Source organism: Galleria mellonella, unplaced genomic scaffold (genome assembly GCF_026898425.1).
Source record: "Galleria mellonella isolate WM207_F2 unplaced genomic scaffold, CSIRO_AGI_GalMel_v1 utg537, whole genome shotgun sequence".
Taxonomy (NCBI): domain Eukaryota; kingdom Metazoa; phylum Arthropoda; class Insecta; order Lepidoptera; family Pyralidae; genus Galleria; species Galleria mellonella.
In genome coordinates, this window is record NW_026442112.1 from 1,134,689 (window position 1) to 1,153,739 (window position 19,051).

Consider the following 19,051-nt stretch of genomic DNA (forward strand, 5'->3'; position numbering starts at 1 on the left):
TTAAAACGAAAAAATGTTTATTTTTACATATTTTATGTCGGAAATATACGTTCTACTGATACGAATTTTGAATAAAATTAACATAATAATATTTTTATCGTTTACAAACAATTCGCTGCTTAATAAATACAATCAGTTTAAACTTTCCTCCAATGGCTCACAGTGCGACAGGATACTACGTTACAAATAATTATTAATTGTTATAGATTATTTTAAATTACTATTTTCAACAAAACATGTCAAGATTGAAGCTAATTCCAAGTACAAAATATATATGTATTTCATATTAACAGATATAAACTTGTACCGTATAAAGGTAAGAACAAGAACATAAGCGAATATAGTATAAAAATTCATGATCTAATTATTGTTTAATGTTGTTTAATTTTCCCTAATATTTTTTTTTAATAACAACATTATTAACCTTTTTCCAATGTTGCCAACATCGCACTGTAACCAAACGGAGTTATACATATCTATATAATCATATATAGTTTTTCAATAAAAGTTAAATTAAGTACATTTTATTATTAATTCTAATATACTGGAATAAATCAATTATTTTTTATAACTAATACAACATTGGCAAGAGTCATAAGTCCCACGTATAAAATTGTCCATCTCTATCATTTCAATTGCAATTAATATTACATCATATATGGTTGTTAAAAAAATCAGTGGTTATGTTAAGTAACAAAAATTGAAATGTCAAAGTAATACTGTGTACATATTTACAATGAAAAAAAAATTATACTATTATATGAAACAATCTCATCAACTCAAACAAGTACAATCAAGATACATACGAGTAAGTACTATATAACTAAACCGCCATTAAAATTACACATAAATTAATTTTGTATTACAACCTAACATAAAAGTACAATGTACTACATTTAATAAATAAATGACGACAGCATTATAACGGTACAGACATACATATATCTACGTTTCTACCTTAGATCATATAAATTGATATATTATGTAAACAGATGTAAACAAATGCATATCTTGAGTGCAAGCAGAGATCATAATAATATTTTAGTGGTACCATTAAATCCTACGTGGGTACATGTACGTTATTATTTTGCAATATCCTACACCTCTACGCATATTTTGAACAAGAAACGACACAACTAATTACGAATAACATTAAATTATGTACTTATAAGCGTATTTCGTTTAACTACAATACTAATAATGTAACAAAGAATTATAAATAATAATCAATATACAGTAATCCAACACTTAGAAATTAATCGTGTTGCTCGTTAGAAAACTGAAGAGTAATCTACTGCGACTATAACTAATATCACACATTCTATAATAACATTAAAGAATCGATATTTCTAATCACAGGACACTATCATTCAGCCCAACATTAGTTCTTAATAATGTAACTGAATGCCGGGCATCACTATTGTACCACAGTAATTAGTTTTGCTACAAACAATTAAAGCTTTGCTTGACGACTTGCAGTCGCAGCCGCTCTATCAAGTAATTCTACACAGATATCCAATGTATGCATCATATGACGTCATCCTATTGACGTATGAGAGCACGCGATCAGAATCTGTTTAATCAGTTTGTACACAGTCCGCAATATGAAACCTACTTACCAAAACATTTGGTAACACTCGGGGATTCGGAATCCGACGAGTCTTCTTTGCCCCTTTCCTCTTCTCTATCGCCATTCAGATGCTTCGAAGAAGCATATATACCTCGATCACAAACCTTGACGGTTGCACCGCCGCGTATGTTTAAGATCCTTCGCCAAATTAATATCAATTAACGCCCACCGGTAAACACTTGCACTGTTTAATCTTTTGCAAACGTTTAAGCCTAAATGGCGGATTCTGACCTGGACAACGAAGCTTCACTGTCACCCAGATCATTTTCTTGGGTTTGCAAAACGAACATGACTTGAACGCGGGCGGAGGGCGCTCTTCGTTGCCGTCACGTCGCCGCGGCCCTTTCGGTATATAAAACGAATTGCACTGACCATAACAAAATTTATTAATCACTGTGGTTGGAAGACAACCAGGCTCCCGGATCTTCTGAATCAAAGGTTCCGTTTTGCACCAATCTTCTTTCAGATATTCTTTCTTGGTTACCACAAGAGCGTTCTTTGAGGACTTTAAAAGTTTTCGGAATTCCACTCCCGCTGGTAATTCCGTACTGTCATCTTGGTCGGGAGCGGAAACAATCATTGTTTCGGAACTGCCATCGCCAAGCTCGTTTCTTTGGACGTAGGATGTAGAAACTGTTGCCTGTTCAGCTCGTCGTCGTTCGGCTAGTAATTTCTCAACATGTTCAGTATTGATGATGTCTAAAATCGAGTCGGTCGGCGTAAATGGTCTTCTATTACCGACTCCAGCGCCTGCGCAGACACCGCAGGCAGCCAAAAAGGCCGCAGCCGCAAGCCAAAAATGAGATTTCACTATATTCTCCATCTGCAACAAAAATAATAATTACATTAGATAATTGCCGAGAACCGATGTTACAAATAAGGCTTCTCATCTGTTTTAAAACTTGTGGGTTTGCAATCAGCGGAAATCGTAGGTTAAACTCACGGTGTATCGAGAGATGGGAGCCAACATATCGTAGGCAGTGCGTCGGTGTTATTGGTCCGCGAGCGCGCAGTGCGTGTGCGCAGGACCGGCCGGCGGAGCAGTAATGAGCCCAAGAGCAAAAGCGCCTCAATGGACCACCGCTCAATGAAAGAGATGACTCACACACCGCGCCTCCATCATAGAACCATAACCGTTAACCAGACATGGCACTTCGAACATCTGTCTCTTAGTTTATAACCAACGAAATCGACCACCTGTTTGTAAACAATGCCATAATTTCAAGTTACCGAGATAAGATAAGAATGACTATTGTTATCTAACTGCAACTTGTTACCGGCGTCATTCCTTTTGTTACTTTATTGGACTATTACTGTAACAAATACTTTCTGGGTAATATAACAATAGGTTGCCTATTTTTATAAAAAATATTATCTAATAATTCGGTCGCAGACAGACTAATGTTTTTATTAGTTTATATTTGTTACCATACCACATTTATAACATAAAGAAAGTACACAAGCGATAGTTTAGAAAGCAGAATATGAAAGAAGAATGTTTAACAAAATAGTCTTGGCACAAAATAGTAGACAAGCGTATAAGGACAAAAGAATAAGCTAAAATATATACTGAACTATATTATACAAGTCTCTCAGATGTCGTATAATTACCGGCACAAAACTACTATTTGATATTATTTTGAGATCGGAGAGATTCTCTCACCTATCAGGGCGCTATGATCCGATACTTGTGACCAAAAGCACGTCGCGAGGCGCCGGCGCACATCGCGCACCAGTTCTCAAATGTTCACGTTTCCGCCCATTTGTGCATCCCACAATGCCCATAGAACTTGTATAGAACATCCGGAGCCTTCTGCGAAATGTAGGCGATGTGTGGGTGCGCGCTGTATTTTCAATTGCGTTTTTAACAAAGTATCGTTAAAAGCGTTCATGTGGTAAATTGTCTGAGACGCCGACGCAGCACGCCCCTGAGATGCGCCAAGGGTTGTCCAAAATATTTCTTTTTTTATAAAAAAAAAATCAATTACTTTACATAGGTACATACATAAGTACTGTCATAATTTCAAACAAAGAAGCCTTAATTATTTTTGTTTTCTGTAATGTTTATATTGACGAATATTCACAAATAAAATGTATACAAGCAGTTTTTCCCCATTCCCGTAGTGGGTAGGTTGTTACAGTGATTTCTATATACATAACACCATAGATAAAGGATGGACAGATAGAGGAAACACTGTCATGTCGTATAGGGAGATCAAGGATATGGCCTGGGATAGAGCTGGCTGAAAGAAAATGCATGAATTGGTTGCACCGACAAGAGGGAACTCTTAAATGAAAAGAAGAACACCATAGATAATAAAAAATACACTGTGTTGCTGTTTCTGAAAATAGTTCTCTTCAGAAGTCTACTAATTTAATGATTCCATTGACATATTTCTTTATTTGAATTTCAATAGATTATAAATAAGTATATATATGGTGGACATAAAACCTAGCGCCATTCTCCACCAGTCAATCGTGGGACAAACAATGAGTTAAGTAGATGTTGCATTTATTTTTGTTGAATATAAAGTATATATAGAAATATATGTATATATAGAATAACCTAAAAAAGAATATCCTTCTTTTTTAAGTCATTCAAAAATTATTATACTGTTTTTAAATCTATTTTTTATATACAAGTTTCTTTTTTAATTTTTCACATTATTATATTAGTTTTTGTAATAATTGCAAAGGTATAATTTAAAAGTATAAGTATAAGAGAGACTCTTATAGCGCCAGTGTGAATCTTAATAAGATATTTTTGCAAAATAATGCTTGGCTAGATTTAAAGGTCCAGAGGATCTTAGACCTACAGATACCACCATCCCTGCTTCACTGCAGAAAATTATAAGACAATGTATCTACCCATGTGAATCACACATACTTCAATCATTGTTTTATCTCAACCACAACATATAATTTCATTATGTCATATATTTAAAATAGGTGTCACTAATTACAGTATACCTACTATTTTACATATTATTTACATGAAGCAATTAGTTACAATAAATTAATATGGGATACTGACTATTAGGAAAATTTACTACGCTTCGTCATCTAAAATTAATTAATGGTACCTACGTTTGAAGAAAAAGCGAAATCCCAACATGCCATTGCTGTATAGCATGGCTATACACAAATCTCTGCACTGACAATCCATTCTACAATTCTGTATCATAGCAACCAAAGACATTTTTTATGCAACTTAAAATGGCAAATAAGCTGACACCCCACCTACCTAAATGGTAACCGTAGCCTATAGACATAAATAGTACCATGAACATACCAGAGTATACTGTGTCGTCCATGATACCCTTTATGCGTTACCATTCCTGAGAACTAAGGTGTTATGCCTCTGTATTTTATTGATAGTACGAACGATATCTCAAAGATGAATTCTATGCTACGTAGACCACATTGTACTATATCTATGCATAAACTAAACCCTAGCTCTTTTTTTTTAAATCCAGTATCGATATTTTCTTCGGGAACTGTTTAAAGCCATCGTATAATAAAGCGCATCTTAGTCCTACCTTTACAAGTATTCGATATTTTTGTACATTAAAATAAAATAATATAATAAATTTACATTCAATGATTAAAACTATATTTCATCGGACACCAAATAGGTAGATGTCGCAAGACATGAATTTACGGCCAAAGGAAGTTAAATGGACAGTTTTTTTACGACAGAGGCGCTTAGAGGCTTAGGAATTTCATTCATTGAATGCTCATTCAAAATGGTCGTTTTGTTAACGTGAAAACGACAAAAAAGGGCCGTAATAGGCGTTAAAGCGACCCTTAGCGACAAAACGTCTGCAACGCCCACGTGCCTACAGAGTGTTCCAAATTGCAGCGACAGGTCATTGACTTGTTATGTAACTTTAGTAACCTTATAGACTATAAATATACGCTGACACAGTGGCAGGTAGCGATGACTTGAATGACGTGTTATGTGAAGGTTACAAATTTAAGATTGTTATAAGTTTTTGTTTCTTAAACTGCGGTATTTGCTTTATAATAAAAATATGGGATAACTTTACTATATATAAAGATGTTGTAATTTATCTCAAATAAATACTTATTCGAGTTTATCACAACTACGCATTTATTTGTAGTATTTATTTATTTCAAATTGTAATATGTATGCTCCTAAAATAAACCATACCTGTTATATTAATTCTCTATATAATCTATTACTTGTATTTTTTTTACTATTCACAAGAAATATTTTCAAGAGAATAATAGAAAGTAAATAAGTTTACTTTATATAAATAATAATCAAACGTTAAAATATTTCTTAAAAATATGTATAGTAATGTTTTTTAAACACCCCGTATAGTGATCGTTCTGTTATTGTGTATAAGGGTTCCGTGCATTGGCATTCGATAAAGAATGTCGGCCTACTTCTGAGAATAATCCGAGTAACTCGCCCTAATATCCTATTTTGATATTACACTGCTTGATTAATCGTTTTATATATAAATACCTATACATAATGTATGTAGATACAAACACTAACTGAATAATGTGAGAGAAAGGGATTGTTAGTAATAGGGAAGTTAATCCCTATTGCTATGAATATACTCTATCAGGTCGACCTCCACGCGGTTTCCTCTGGAAACTATCGTGACTAATATAACGTTGAATTCGTCACGATGTGCTAACTGACCTGCCTTTTCATTTTTACCAATCATCCCTCACTGGTACCTCGCCAGTGTATACCGATAGCGCCAGCGAGGTTGCCATTTTATTATTTTCCATTAAAAAACTGAATAATGTCACGTAATCTCTCCCTAAATATTTATGTATCTACTTTCAAATCAATTTACTAATAAATACGACTATAAATTCTTTTTTATATTCATTCATTAATAGATATATTAAGAATAAAAGTACAAAAAAAAAAATATAGGTGTACGCTATTATTTATTTACAATGATTATTGATAATGCACCCACTAAAAATGTAAACGAGGAGATAAAATTTTATGAATAATACCAATAAGAAATCACATATCTCATAAAAGTATATTCTTTGAAGCAACTTTATTTTATTCTGAGGCAAATTTAATTATTAATATTACAATCAACAGACGCCTTACATATATCACAGTCGTACTGATGTTTCTTTTACAGAACTAAATGTCTTAAATAATTACAATTTTCTATTTATATTCGAGCGAATGGAAAACAGATATCTTACTTCAAAGTGGTTAATTATTTTGCACATTCATAATTACATTAGCACCGTGTGTCAAGGCCTTTGGCTTATAGTGATATCAAGATATGATCAAAATATCAATGAATAGGTAAATCGTAAATTCAATTGAAATCTCAATCATAATATCGCGACGTATACATTACCAAGACAATAAGCGTAGGCGCTTTAGTTATATCAAATATGAATCGCGCCAAAGAGGCGCCTTATCATATTGTAATATATGGCAGAAATAGTCAACCTGCAACCTGTGCATTGTTTTTACAAATTTCCACAAGCGGCTCATCTAATTAGCAAATATTTACTCACGTTCTGATACATTCGCTAATACAATAGTGGCAAAATACTAAAAGGTATACCTAAATACTCGTAATACGCAGATGTTCTCAACCTGTTGCCTACATAATCGTATTGTCACTTTTTATTTATAGATGTATCTTTCCTATTATTATCTTTCTTATTACTTCTTCTTTTCATTTAAGAGTTTTCTGTTAGCGGCGCAACTAATTCATGCATTGTCCTCCAGCCAGCACTATTCCAAGTCATATCTTTAACCTCCCTATACGAGATGAGATCCAGTGTTTTCTTTATCTGTCTCTTGCAATTATTTCTAAGTCTTGGAAGATTGAACTGGAGTTCCTCTTTTGCCTCTATTTTGTCTTCTAGTATACTCTTTAAAAAATCATCATGTCCTATAAAATGCCCAGTGTTTTGCCTCTTCTATTCTCTATTGTTTTTATTAATGTTCTTTTCTAATTTTACCCTTTTCAATCTTGTTCGTTACTTTTATTATTGTACTATTATTTAAAAATTCATAGCGAATTCACCTTTAATTACTAAAATTTTCTCTACAATGGTATTGACATTAAGTTATGCTTATTCCTGGATTCACACGTGGATCTTGATCATAGATTCAAATGAACTGTGGCCTTATAACAAAAATATCCCAAAGAAATAGTGTTTTATAGTAGGTACCTAAATTTCACAGGTGATTTTTTTATGGATTGAAAATAGTATGTTAACCCTGCATGCGCTGTAAATAGATACTGTTTTTTTTTTTTTTATTTAAGAAATCAAATGTTATGGTATAGTTGGTATAGATACAATCAGAATACCAGTGAGTAAAAGCAAAAAATGAATAAGTAAAAATTATATCAGGTTAGTTGGTCCTGGAAATGGCCTTGATAGAGTATATTGCAAAATGTATATTGATAATGTAAATGTCTTTGCCTCAACTTCAGCAGGTGATATTATAATTAAAGTTTGGGTCCCATAAAAAACCGACTTCAGTTATGACAAAACCAGTTATTTTGATTTAAAAATATATACTTTTAAATAAAAAGGAATTTTCCAAATCGGTTTAGAATTAATGGAGTTATAAGGTAACCATTTATATATATTTTAAATAATAAATTAAAAACCTCCTTTCTGAAATCGGTTGACTTGTTCGGTTGTCAACCAACAACTGGCTGTATTTCCTTCTATTTTTTCATTGTAAATAATATTTTAAGCACATATATTTATACAATGTCATGTACAACTCAATTTCATTTCTATTTCATGCTTACCACTGGAGATTAGATACATAATTCTTATATACGATTTGGATATATTAAATAATAATAATGTTGGCACATCGCCATATTGTTACACATCAAGCACAAACCTTGCGTTTATCAGACTTGACCGTGACTGATTCACACAATATAACAAGTAAAGTAAATCGTCTCTAATCACTTTGATCAGCTATGCCCCGGCGCCGGCACAGCCTGCAATAAACCCCACAAAAAATGGAACACATAAAGCGCGTCAAATGCCAGGTACGTTTAATACCGGACTTATAAATCAAATCAGGAGCTAAACGCTTATGACATTAAATTCTTTATTATTCACGCGGTCCCGGACAAAAAAAGGACTACTCTCAATGGACGAACGACGCGCCGCTACGAAAACCACGAAGGGATTATAATAATAACATATTAGGTTTCTTTTTAGACGCCACAATTAAAAAAGTAATAGAAACGACAAAAAATATCCTTAAATCGTTTCGGTGTTAAGAATTCGCTTTGCCGCAGCCAGTTTGTACCTATACATATGGTTATTTCTTAGAAACCACCTTTAATGATGTTACGTGTAAAATCTTGGTTTTCATTTAAATATTTTGTATTTGATCGTTACAAATTAGTCATTAGATGACGTTATCTCATTGACGTAACGACCACATGTCTTTCGCCTCCCAGCTCGGTCACCCCATCTGCAGCAACAAAATTGTTGCTATTTCCTAGATGATGACTTTTGAATTCTACTTTGCTATATTAAAATTTCATCCTATAATCCATTTGATGGCCTACAAAAGTAACTTGTTGATATTTATAATTTATTTGATAATTTTCTATGGGTCCACACAAAATACACCGCTTAATAGTCACCAGTCATAGAAACAGGCGTATATGCATGAAACACTGATTATTAATATTATGATACAAATAATCATTACTTTCGCCTTCTGGCTTTTAAACATATTCTAGCAGTTTTATGTACTACAGTATATTCATATGTATGTATATACTGCATATATAGCAATATTTATATAAATATTGCTGTGTAGTTCCAGCATAGACTGGGTTATAATGGCAGAGGAAGCCCTAAAAAGAAATTTTATTTTATTTTTTTTTTATCTTTATTTGGTCTCCCAGCATTTGTTAATAAAAATAAGATTTAATATTAAAATTACTGTCTATTTATATGGACATGGATGGAGTGTGTGAAAGATGATATGGTCAGAATGGGAGTGAATGCGGAAATGACTGCGAATAGAGAATGGAAAAAAAACATATTACGCCGACCCCAAATAATAATTGGGATAAGGGTAGGAGGGTGATAATGATGATGATAATCTGACAGCAGATAATATATTAAACAATTAAAAGATATTTAGGTAAATTAGAATCCCAAACAAGCTGACGGCCCACCCGATGAAAAATAATAACCGTCACCTATAGATATGAACATCACATTATATATTGTGACACCTGTGATACCCCACATGCTTTGTTGTCATTCTTGAGTGCTAAGGTGTTAAACCTCCACACCTTGTAATTTCGTTACCATATCTCTTTCGTTGCCCTTAACACAAAAACATAGCGATACAAATACAGTTAGTTCACAGCAGAAACACAAATCCGATAGAGGTGCCGATAAACTATTTGTCTTGAAAACTACGACGCACTTTAATTTAATTTTCTGAGATCTCTCTGTCTCTAATTTAATCTCTATGAGGTACAAATTGCATCCCAAGGAAATAACACAGTGAAGTATTTCCTGTGCTATCGTCTAGACATGAATCTAGACTGAAGGTCGTTTCACTAACAAAAATTATACGAGCAATTCTTTAACTGTTTTTGTGCAATTGACTACGGGAATTATTTTTAGGATCGTGAGAAATAACCTTAATTAATGACTCACTATAAAACATCACAACATCTCTCTCTATATGATAATCTTGATATATTTTTTATATTTTGACTTAAAATATGTAAGTGTTAGTATATCTAACACAAGTATATTTTACCCAGCAAAAAAAAAACAATTTCAATCGTTAACATACGCATACCGATGATTGACGAAATGTTTCGTAGATATATTAATTACTCGTATTAAAATTTAGAACATCGAATCACATATACAATATGAGTCCAACACAGGAGTATACTCTAATTATTATAAAAAGAACTTAAGATTATGAGATATGTGTTCAGAACTGACTACAAATTCATCGTACCACCTTTTAGAAACTGTTTAAAAAAGAATAAATGGAATATTGAATTAAATTATAGTCAATTCTTTTTTCAAATTCGAGTTTAAAACATTTAAAAACTAAAACTATACCGCCAGTGTAATCAAATACTATAGTGATGTCATCGATGCATGAACCTTAACAACCCATTAACGCCCCATTGTTGTGCGTTGGTGCCTCCCTATTAAAAGAGCATTCTGTCATAGACAAAACAGTAATACTTTCTCTTTTCTATGATTGTACTATGCTGACCAGGTCACTTACTATGGGGTATTTCGAGTAGTAGTTCAAGTTTTTATTATCACTAATACATATATTGGGGGGGAAAGGGATAGTTAGTAATGGAGACTGAGAATCCCATTGCTAGCAATATACCCAACCAGGTCGACCTCCTCGCGATTTCCCCTGGAAACTATCATGGTTAATTCTTGATTTTATTCTTGATTGAATTCATCATGATGGGCTAACTGGCCTGTTTTCATTCTCATCGATCACCCTTCGCTGGTGCTCCGCCAGCGTATCCCGTTAGCGCAGGCGGGGCTACCATACCATTTTCACCCATAAAAAAAATATATTGCTCTTTGTTTCCTTAATCGCCTCTTATAAAACGCAAGAGAAAAAAAGATTTTATTCCGTCACCAGACAGAATAGTTATACCTTTCTAATCTATACCTACTTAGTTTTACGTAAGGCATAGGTATGTTTAAGGGACGGACCAAGTGAGCCGTACCTACTGTAAAATTATCTGATGCTTACTCCAGGATTTAAACGAAACTTTCAGCCATGTTCATAGACATTGCACCTTTTTTTAAGAAACCAAACCCTCCCCAGGTGTATAATTTTAAATACGCCACTAATGTTAGTGCAATGCACAACAATCTTCATCACTCAAGACTAGTTCTATAGATCACGTATGTGTAATGATAAACTAGAAACATAATATAATGTATGAATCATTCCCGTCCAACACTATAATTAGTGCAAGAGAGGAAAACTGAAAATTAAACAATATATATATATATATATATATATCTATATCACCAAACCTGGGAAAACCAGAGGGAGACTTTGTACAAAAGTCGTTTGCTTGGGTACCTCTGTCTTATTCGTGTTTCAACCGTAAAGCATGGCTGTGTTTCGGTTTGAACGGTGGGATGTGGCATGAATTTACAAGGTACAGAAGAATAACACCTGAGTCCTCAGGAATGGCAATGTATCAATCAATAGGGGGTATCATGGGCGAAATAGTATACTCTGTTATGTCCATGGTACTGCTCATGTCTATAGGTGACGGTTATCACTTTCCATCAAGTGGGCCGTCAGCTTGTTTGCCATTCTAAGTTGTATAAAAAAAACCTCCTAGTAGGACGTTAATCATCATCGTCATCATATCATCTGTTAACTGTCCATGCTTAATATATATATTAGCTGAATATGCAACTGTTTATGTATTTTATAAGAACTTTATCATTACCTATTCAAAATAAATAAAGAATTATATTCTGTTGAAAATATACCTCCCTAATAAAAGGGGGTTTGTTAATAATTTAAAGGGTTAGATCCCGCCCCCCTCGCGTATTATATTTTAAATACTACGATGGTAATAAGTATAAATCCCAGACAACAACAAAATAATTAAGTTGCCTATTTTCTCTCATTACTATACTCATAACTTTATTGTACAACAAATTAAATACAAGTAGGTACATACTATTTACTACAGCGTTTATAAATAGCTATTACCTACCACATAAATACAAAATTCCACCTTCCTGTAACCATATGTACACAGGTGACGTAATAAAAGTAATATTCTACTCAATATAGTACACTGACGTGGGCATTAATTGGTCATTGTACCACAAATTGAACGGGAAACCGCGGTTTGTCCTGTACATGGTCGAATGGACTTTTTAATTACTAAGGTGTCCCGTGAAATAAAATATTTTTCTCATACAAAATAATTATCCTCATGAGTGCGTAGCCTTAGATTACCTAGGGGATTATAAAACGGCGTTATCTCTTTGTGATCATATAATAATAATAATATTAATTAAATCCAAAAATACATGTTTCCATTCTACATTTGTTCCCAAAACTTCACACTAGGACTCCCTGTGTCGTGAAGTCTTGGGCCCTCTTCTAATTATAAAACTTATTAACTAATATATAAACTTACTAATACATATAATAACATATGCTAAATATCCATAAGCTTGTTTAAGAGGAGCGGGGAGGATTAATCATGCCAGCCCTGGAACTGTCTGGTACACGCCCCAGAATGCGACCTAAGCTTTCAGCTATACGTAAAGATATGTCTAAGCAGCTCTATTAAATAATGCTAATATGCCAATGTATATTGGCCGTGTGGTTCCCGCGTAGAGTAGGCCATTCCTTCCTTGTGAGTGTCGTAAGAACCGACTAAGGGAGGACGAATGATGTGCAGCAGCGTCCCTCTTAAAACATCTCTAAAGCCTGACTGCGGTTGCCAATCCAAACGTAGCAACTACTGGTAAAGCCCCCCCCCCCCAGAGGGGGAAGCTTATGTTTAGCAATAGACAGTTAAAGGCTGATATGATGATGATGATGATGATGACGCCAATATAAAGATTAAAAACAATATTCTACATTTAGTAACATTGATCACACTATCTAAAGACTTCCATGTTTCAAATATACCCTTAATAATGTCACGCTCAAAAGAAAGAGAGAGAGAGAGAGCCGTAAAATATATTAATACATAAAAAGAGATTATATACATAGTTGTACACTAGCTATCATTCATCATATCACATTATACTGGATCACCGTTTAATTTAAAGCACGTTAACTACTGAGTTAACGTGTTTTAATTTGAATACATACATATTTCGAATGATGTAAATATGGTTTATTTCCCACTAACTTTTACTTACAACTTCATTTAACCTAACTAAGATACATAGAGAGAAAGGGGTTTTATATTTGAACTACTAGTTCCATTGCTAGCAATATACCCAATAAGGTCGACCTCCACGTGGTCCCAGGTTTAATCATCACGACACGAGAAGACGGGTCAGTTAGACTTGTCTTTTCATACTCACCTATCATCCCTCACTGGTGCCCCGCCAGCGTTTACAGTTAGCGCAGATGAATTTACCATTCCATTATCATCCATTAATAAGTAAAAAAAAACTAAGATATATATGTGATATTCTATCCACCTCAAATAAAGACAGACTTTATGCTTGTTTATACCACCTTTGTGGTATAAAAAAACTACGGGAAAATTTTATGATTATTTAAATCGTTAAGGCGCCAAGTGTTAACAAACCCACTTATACATTTATAAAATGCACTAGCTGTCTACCGGGATTTCACCCGCATAAATCAGTATATAAATTACTTTATATTCTATGTTATAAAACTATACGTGTGCCAAATTTCATTCAAATCCATTTAGTAATTTTACAAAAAAAAAGTAACACACATCCTCACAAACTTTTGCATTTATAAAAGTAGTAGAATTAGTAAGGAGTAAAAATTTTTGCAAAACTAGTAGTATGTATATCTTTCAGGATTAAAATTTGCAAGTCTATTTTGTCCTACTTATTTGCACTAATACCGCGTAATGTTATTCATTTATTAAAACCAAATGTCATGTCGTGGTTACAAAATAATGTGTTGATTTGATTTGTATATTGATACTAAAACTACCACTGCTGTCATGCCATACATCATACGGACACTATTTACTATTAGCCACTTATTTAAATACGAGTATTTTATAAACTACTATTTTGGTTAAATAAATGAATATCGACTAAAATATTATTTTCATTGAATTATCATTTATTTATCTAATATTTTATTACATCATCATCATCATATCAGCCTTTATTAGTCCATTGCTGAACATAGACATCCCCTCTGGGGGGTTTTTGCCAGTAGTTTCCACATTTGGCAGGCGAATTGGCAACCACAGTTAGTTTTTTGGTGATATTTTAAGAGAAACGCTGCTGCCCATTGCTCAACCATTAAGTTTCCTTACTTACCCCTTACAACACCCACGGGAAAGAAGGGGATAAAACCATTTTATGTCAGGACTAAATTTTATTACATAATACCTAATAATAATAATACCTACGTAAGAATTCATTCGGATTAACTTACTACTAATAAATTATTATCGAATTATTGCAATCGATGATTGAAAGTGAAAAAATTGCAGTGATTTCTAAAGTAGGTATATACTGTAGTGTAGAACCTTAGGGTGCTGTAGAATAAAATAAATAGAAGAGAGAATAAAAACACCTCCAATTACTCAAATTTCTCTCTCTCTCTCTCTCATTTATATTATTACTAATTATAAATGAAAAATAAATTTTAATAAAAAATAGGAATGAAAATTACTTACAAACACGATTTGTTACAAAAGAACATTAAATGCAGGTGGGTAACGGATTCGCTAACGATGTCGCTTCCATCGACGAATTCGCTTGCTACTTGTCTAGAGGGTATGAACTTTTCAATAACTCCCAACTCTTTGGAGTTGGTTAAAAATATCTTATGACCTGCCTTATGTATTTTAAACGATATAACTCGCCCTCTATTTAAGGACTAGTGAGGAGTCATATAATTTGCATAATTATCGCTTGCCATCGCTTCTACGTATAAATTCATTATAAACAATTGTTTGTGATTGCACCTGTAATTTGCACAGGGCGTCAGTCGTCATTATGTCGCGACTTATGCGCACGCGCAGGGTTTAGCATAACAAATAATAGGCACGTTACATTCTGTTAGTAATGCGCGGAATATTTCCGGTAATGTACACATCTTGATGGATATTTCAATGAAGCATCATTTCTATGGTTCCGTTGTGGAATCATTTGAGTTTATGCTCTCATCTCTATCTGTAACGTTTTTTCTTTTCTTTTTATTTCTTACTTGTCTCTATCGACACCCTGCAACGTTTTTGTGGTCGACGCGTCACCTTGTCTACTCCTTTTGTTTAACTTAAACTTAGGTACCCATGTTAACATTAAAAATGTTCTTTTTTTTAATCCTAGTGTGAGGTTGTCGTCATCTAGTATCATAATTTTCCAGACCCTGATCGTAAACATAGTCTTATCTTAGATACTTAACAATACATTAAGTCCCCTCGACAAGACACAAACAAATCTACCGATAGAATCATTAGCGCTAGAGCATTCATGAGATAGATCGAGATGGCGACATTCGATGTTTTGTTCTATCTCATGCAAGCGCTAACCGAAACGATTCTATCTAGGGGAGCTTCATCAATATCAAACCGTCACCATATTAGCCTTAATTATCCACTGCTGAGCACTGCTTCCCCATAAAGGGGGTTTTGCCAATAGTTGCCACGCTTGACAGGCGGAGTGGCAACCACAGTTAGGCTTTTGGTGATACTTTGAGGGTACGCTGCAGCTCATCCCTCAACCATTAAATTCTCTTAGATGCCTATTACGATACCCACGGGTAAGTGGTGGCCCATTGTATGCAGACCACGATCACACGACAGAAGGCTAGGGGGACTTATACTTTTTTTTATTGAAAGGATTTTATTTAATATTATTCATTTAGCATGGTTTGTTTATTAGAAATAAACCTCTATAAATTAAACACGATATTTTAGACAATCTTAACTACACGCAACTAAACTGACAATAGACGGAACCCTATCATAACTATACCCAATGCACTCTTAGTCGGTTTAAATTGAGTAAGTAAATGTCTACATGAGCTACATGGAATAATTAATTATACTTCTAGGACAACAACAACAATACTTATTGACATTACTAAATGGAATAATATAACTATTTAGAATACATAATTATTATAAATACTTAGAAACACGGTGCAGGTCTTTTTTTTTTCACATAAAATAAGTGCATTCTTCTCCATAAAAAGTGTCACTTCAGTAGTGATAAAATATACCGATGAACGAGAAGTCTCGTAGATATATTAGCTCATAATAATGTCTACAAATAGATTTTGCTTCGCAATAATACGCTTTTTACTCTATAATAATATAAGCGGCTTTAGTTGTGGCAAAAAAACATTTCGTTTTAAAATTTAAACTACTGAACTGATTTTAGTAAAATTTCTATGAAACTAATCTGTATGTATATCCTTTCAGATAAAAAAAGAAATTTTCAGATCGGTTTACAACTAACGATGTAAAAAATAAAGTAACCAATATAAAAAATACAACCGATTTGACACGCTCCTTCTTTTTGAAGTCGATTAAAAAAAAACAAATTTAATAGTCACAACATAAATTTGGAGGTAATAAAAAAATAAACTCTCTCTATCGATTGCAAAAATAATCATCAATATTGGTTTTAAATTGGTAATGTAATCGCATAACATAGTTACAAAGAAAAACAAGTTGAGAATCGAACTTATGTTAAAATCCAAAAGGAAAGGTTTTCCTTCCTTTCCTGAACTTTTGTATAACTTTAGTAGAAAAATTATGGCGCTTAAAACACATTTTCACATCTCTAGATCAAATTAACCCATTTAAAAACTCTAAACGTCTAACAAAACACTCTTATTTATCAAGCCCTTCAAAGATAATCGTTCATAATCCTATTCAGGCAAATTATATAATAATTTACCTACAACTTTATTATTTATTAGACCGGCTGCAGTCACAGCGTATTCCACAGATAATATAATAGTTGCCAGGTACGTAAGCAACGGTCTATGTAAAAATGAACACGTGACCAGTTTAACATAATACTTGTTAATTGCAAACCAATAAATAATGTTTGGCGTAAGATTATCTGCATTCCTTTATAATAACATAATCGTAAAATAGAAGCAAACCACGCTGCCTGCGGTACCCGTTGTAAGTTCAATACCAAGACGACGAAATACCAAAACCTAGACTTTTGTAAGCAATATTACAAACAAGCTGATGCAAAATGATAACCGACAACTATAGACAATAACAGTACTATGGGTGTCACAGAATATACTATTATTCCCATGGTACTCAATGCGTTGCCATATTGCCTCCGTACCCTGTAATTTTATATTTTTTAATATAGTATAAATTTGTGACCACCGACAAATTTTACATTAACTACTTTCTGGTGATGGTAAGCATTTTCAAAAATTTAATGAAGTCAAGAGACAAAGGTAGACTCGTCTTTTTTTTGGTACAAAAATGTGGTACTTCCTTTCATGAGTCTAATTTCGCTGAATATTTCTAAAATAAATCTGGATATACAATTAATGTATTTTACATAATTTCATTGAACTATTATGTATAATTATGTATTATAGTGTACAGTGCAGTACAGACTACCGAAAATAGTTTACTATCCATCAAATGGGCGTTTGGCATCGTATATAAAGCGATAGCTGATAATCGAATAAACACAGTGAGTCATCAATCGAGTAGGTATATGTATTTATCATTGAATCGTAATGATTGCTTTTTAGGAGACGAGAGACGGTGTCCATTGGAATGACGAGCACGTCAATTATTAAATACGTCTCTGTCTTATTCAACATTAATCTCCTTGTATTAAACTTGACGCATTATTTCATTTTATTGAAAATACCCATAGACTAAAGAACCTATAAGAAAATATCTCAAAATAAAAAAAATTAAATACCAATGCGTATTGTCAATGACTTATGGCACTATATAAAATAGTTTCAGTGGATAACAAAATCCGAAAGGAAGCAAAACAAAACCGTTATTTATTGGAGTATATGAAGAAGGCTTACGTTCAGTACCAGACAATGTATAGCTGCAATAATGATACAAATTCTATAGTAGATAATTACAGTAAAATCAAAAATATCGTACACAAATATATAATGGAATAACACCATGTAGACGTCATATTATTGCGCGCAGTGAAATTTGGCAGAAGAACGAATGTTATCAGGCGTCTGTACGATTTATTGGAGCGATTGGCACTAATCGCTGTTACCGAACACACCCCGTTAGCGGCTGACTACCATAGAGTAAACGGTAATATCGTCTAGACAAAGTCGCGGCGATTTGGCGGGAAATAATAGCTCATGACGGAGAATTTTAGAAAAATGTTTTAAATCATTATTAATGGCACATAAATTCGTAGTAAGAGTAACGTACATTTTAACGAATATTTGTTTGGATATTTAAAACCTGTTATACATTTTGATAAGTAAATATTTATTTCAACTTACATACGTCTTACTAAATTCTTACTGAAGAATAAGTAGGATATGATAGATATTATGGATAATCTTCGGCCATTTTTTGTTTATCCAGCTGTCCAATAAAATACTAAACGATAAAAATTACAAATTACTTTTTTTATAACAAAATTTTAAATGTAAATATCCTATATCACACTTGTAAATTACATTGATAAGGCAGTTATAAA

The 19,051-nt window shown here is 33.2% G+C and overlaps 1 protein-coding gene across 2 annotated transcripts in view; it reads right to left on the reverse strand.

The window, feature by feature from the left end:
• Nucleotides 1–19,051, reverse strand: part of LOC113512420 (gremlin-2-like) — a 43,817-nt gene continuing 24,766 nt past the window's right edge. Inside the window, exons 1-2 of one of the 2 annotated variants that reach the window (XM_026896303.3) lie at nucleotides 2,574–2,718; nucleotides 1–2,453 (exon numbers count right to left, since the gene is read on the reverse strand). In XM_026896303.3, the coding sequence (XP_026752104.1) occupies nucleotides 1,785–2,453; nucleotides 2,574–2,600 (696 nt within the window). In that variant the 5' untranslated portion in view covers nucleotides 2,601–2,718 and the 3' untranslated portion in view covers nucleotides 1–1,784. Of the gene's footprint in view, nucleotides 2,454–2,573; nucleotides 2,719–19,051 lie in introns of those variants that run through there. The other variant, XM_031914836.2, reaches the window with a different exon arrangement.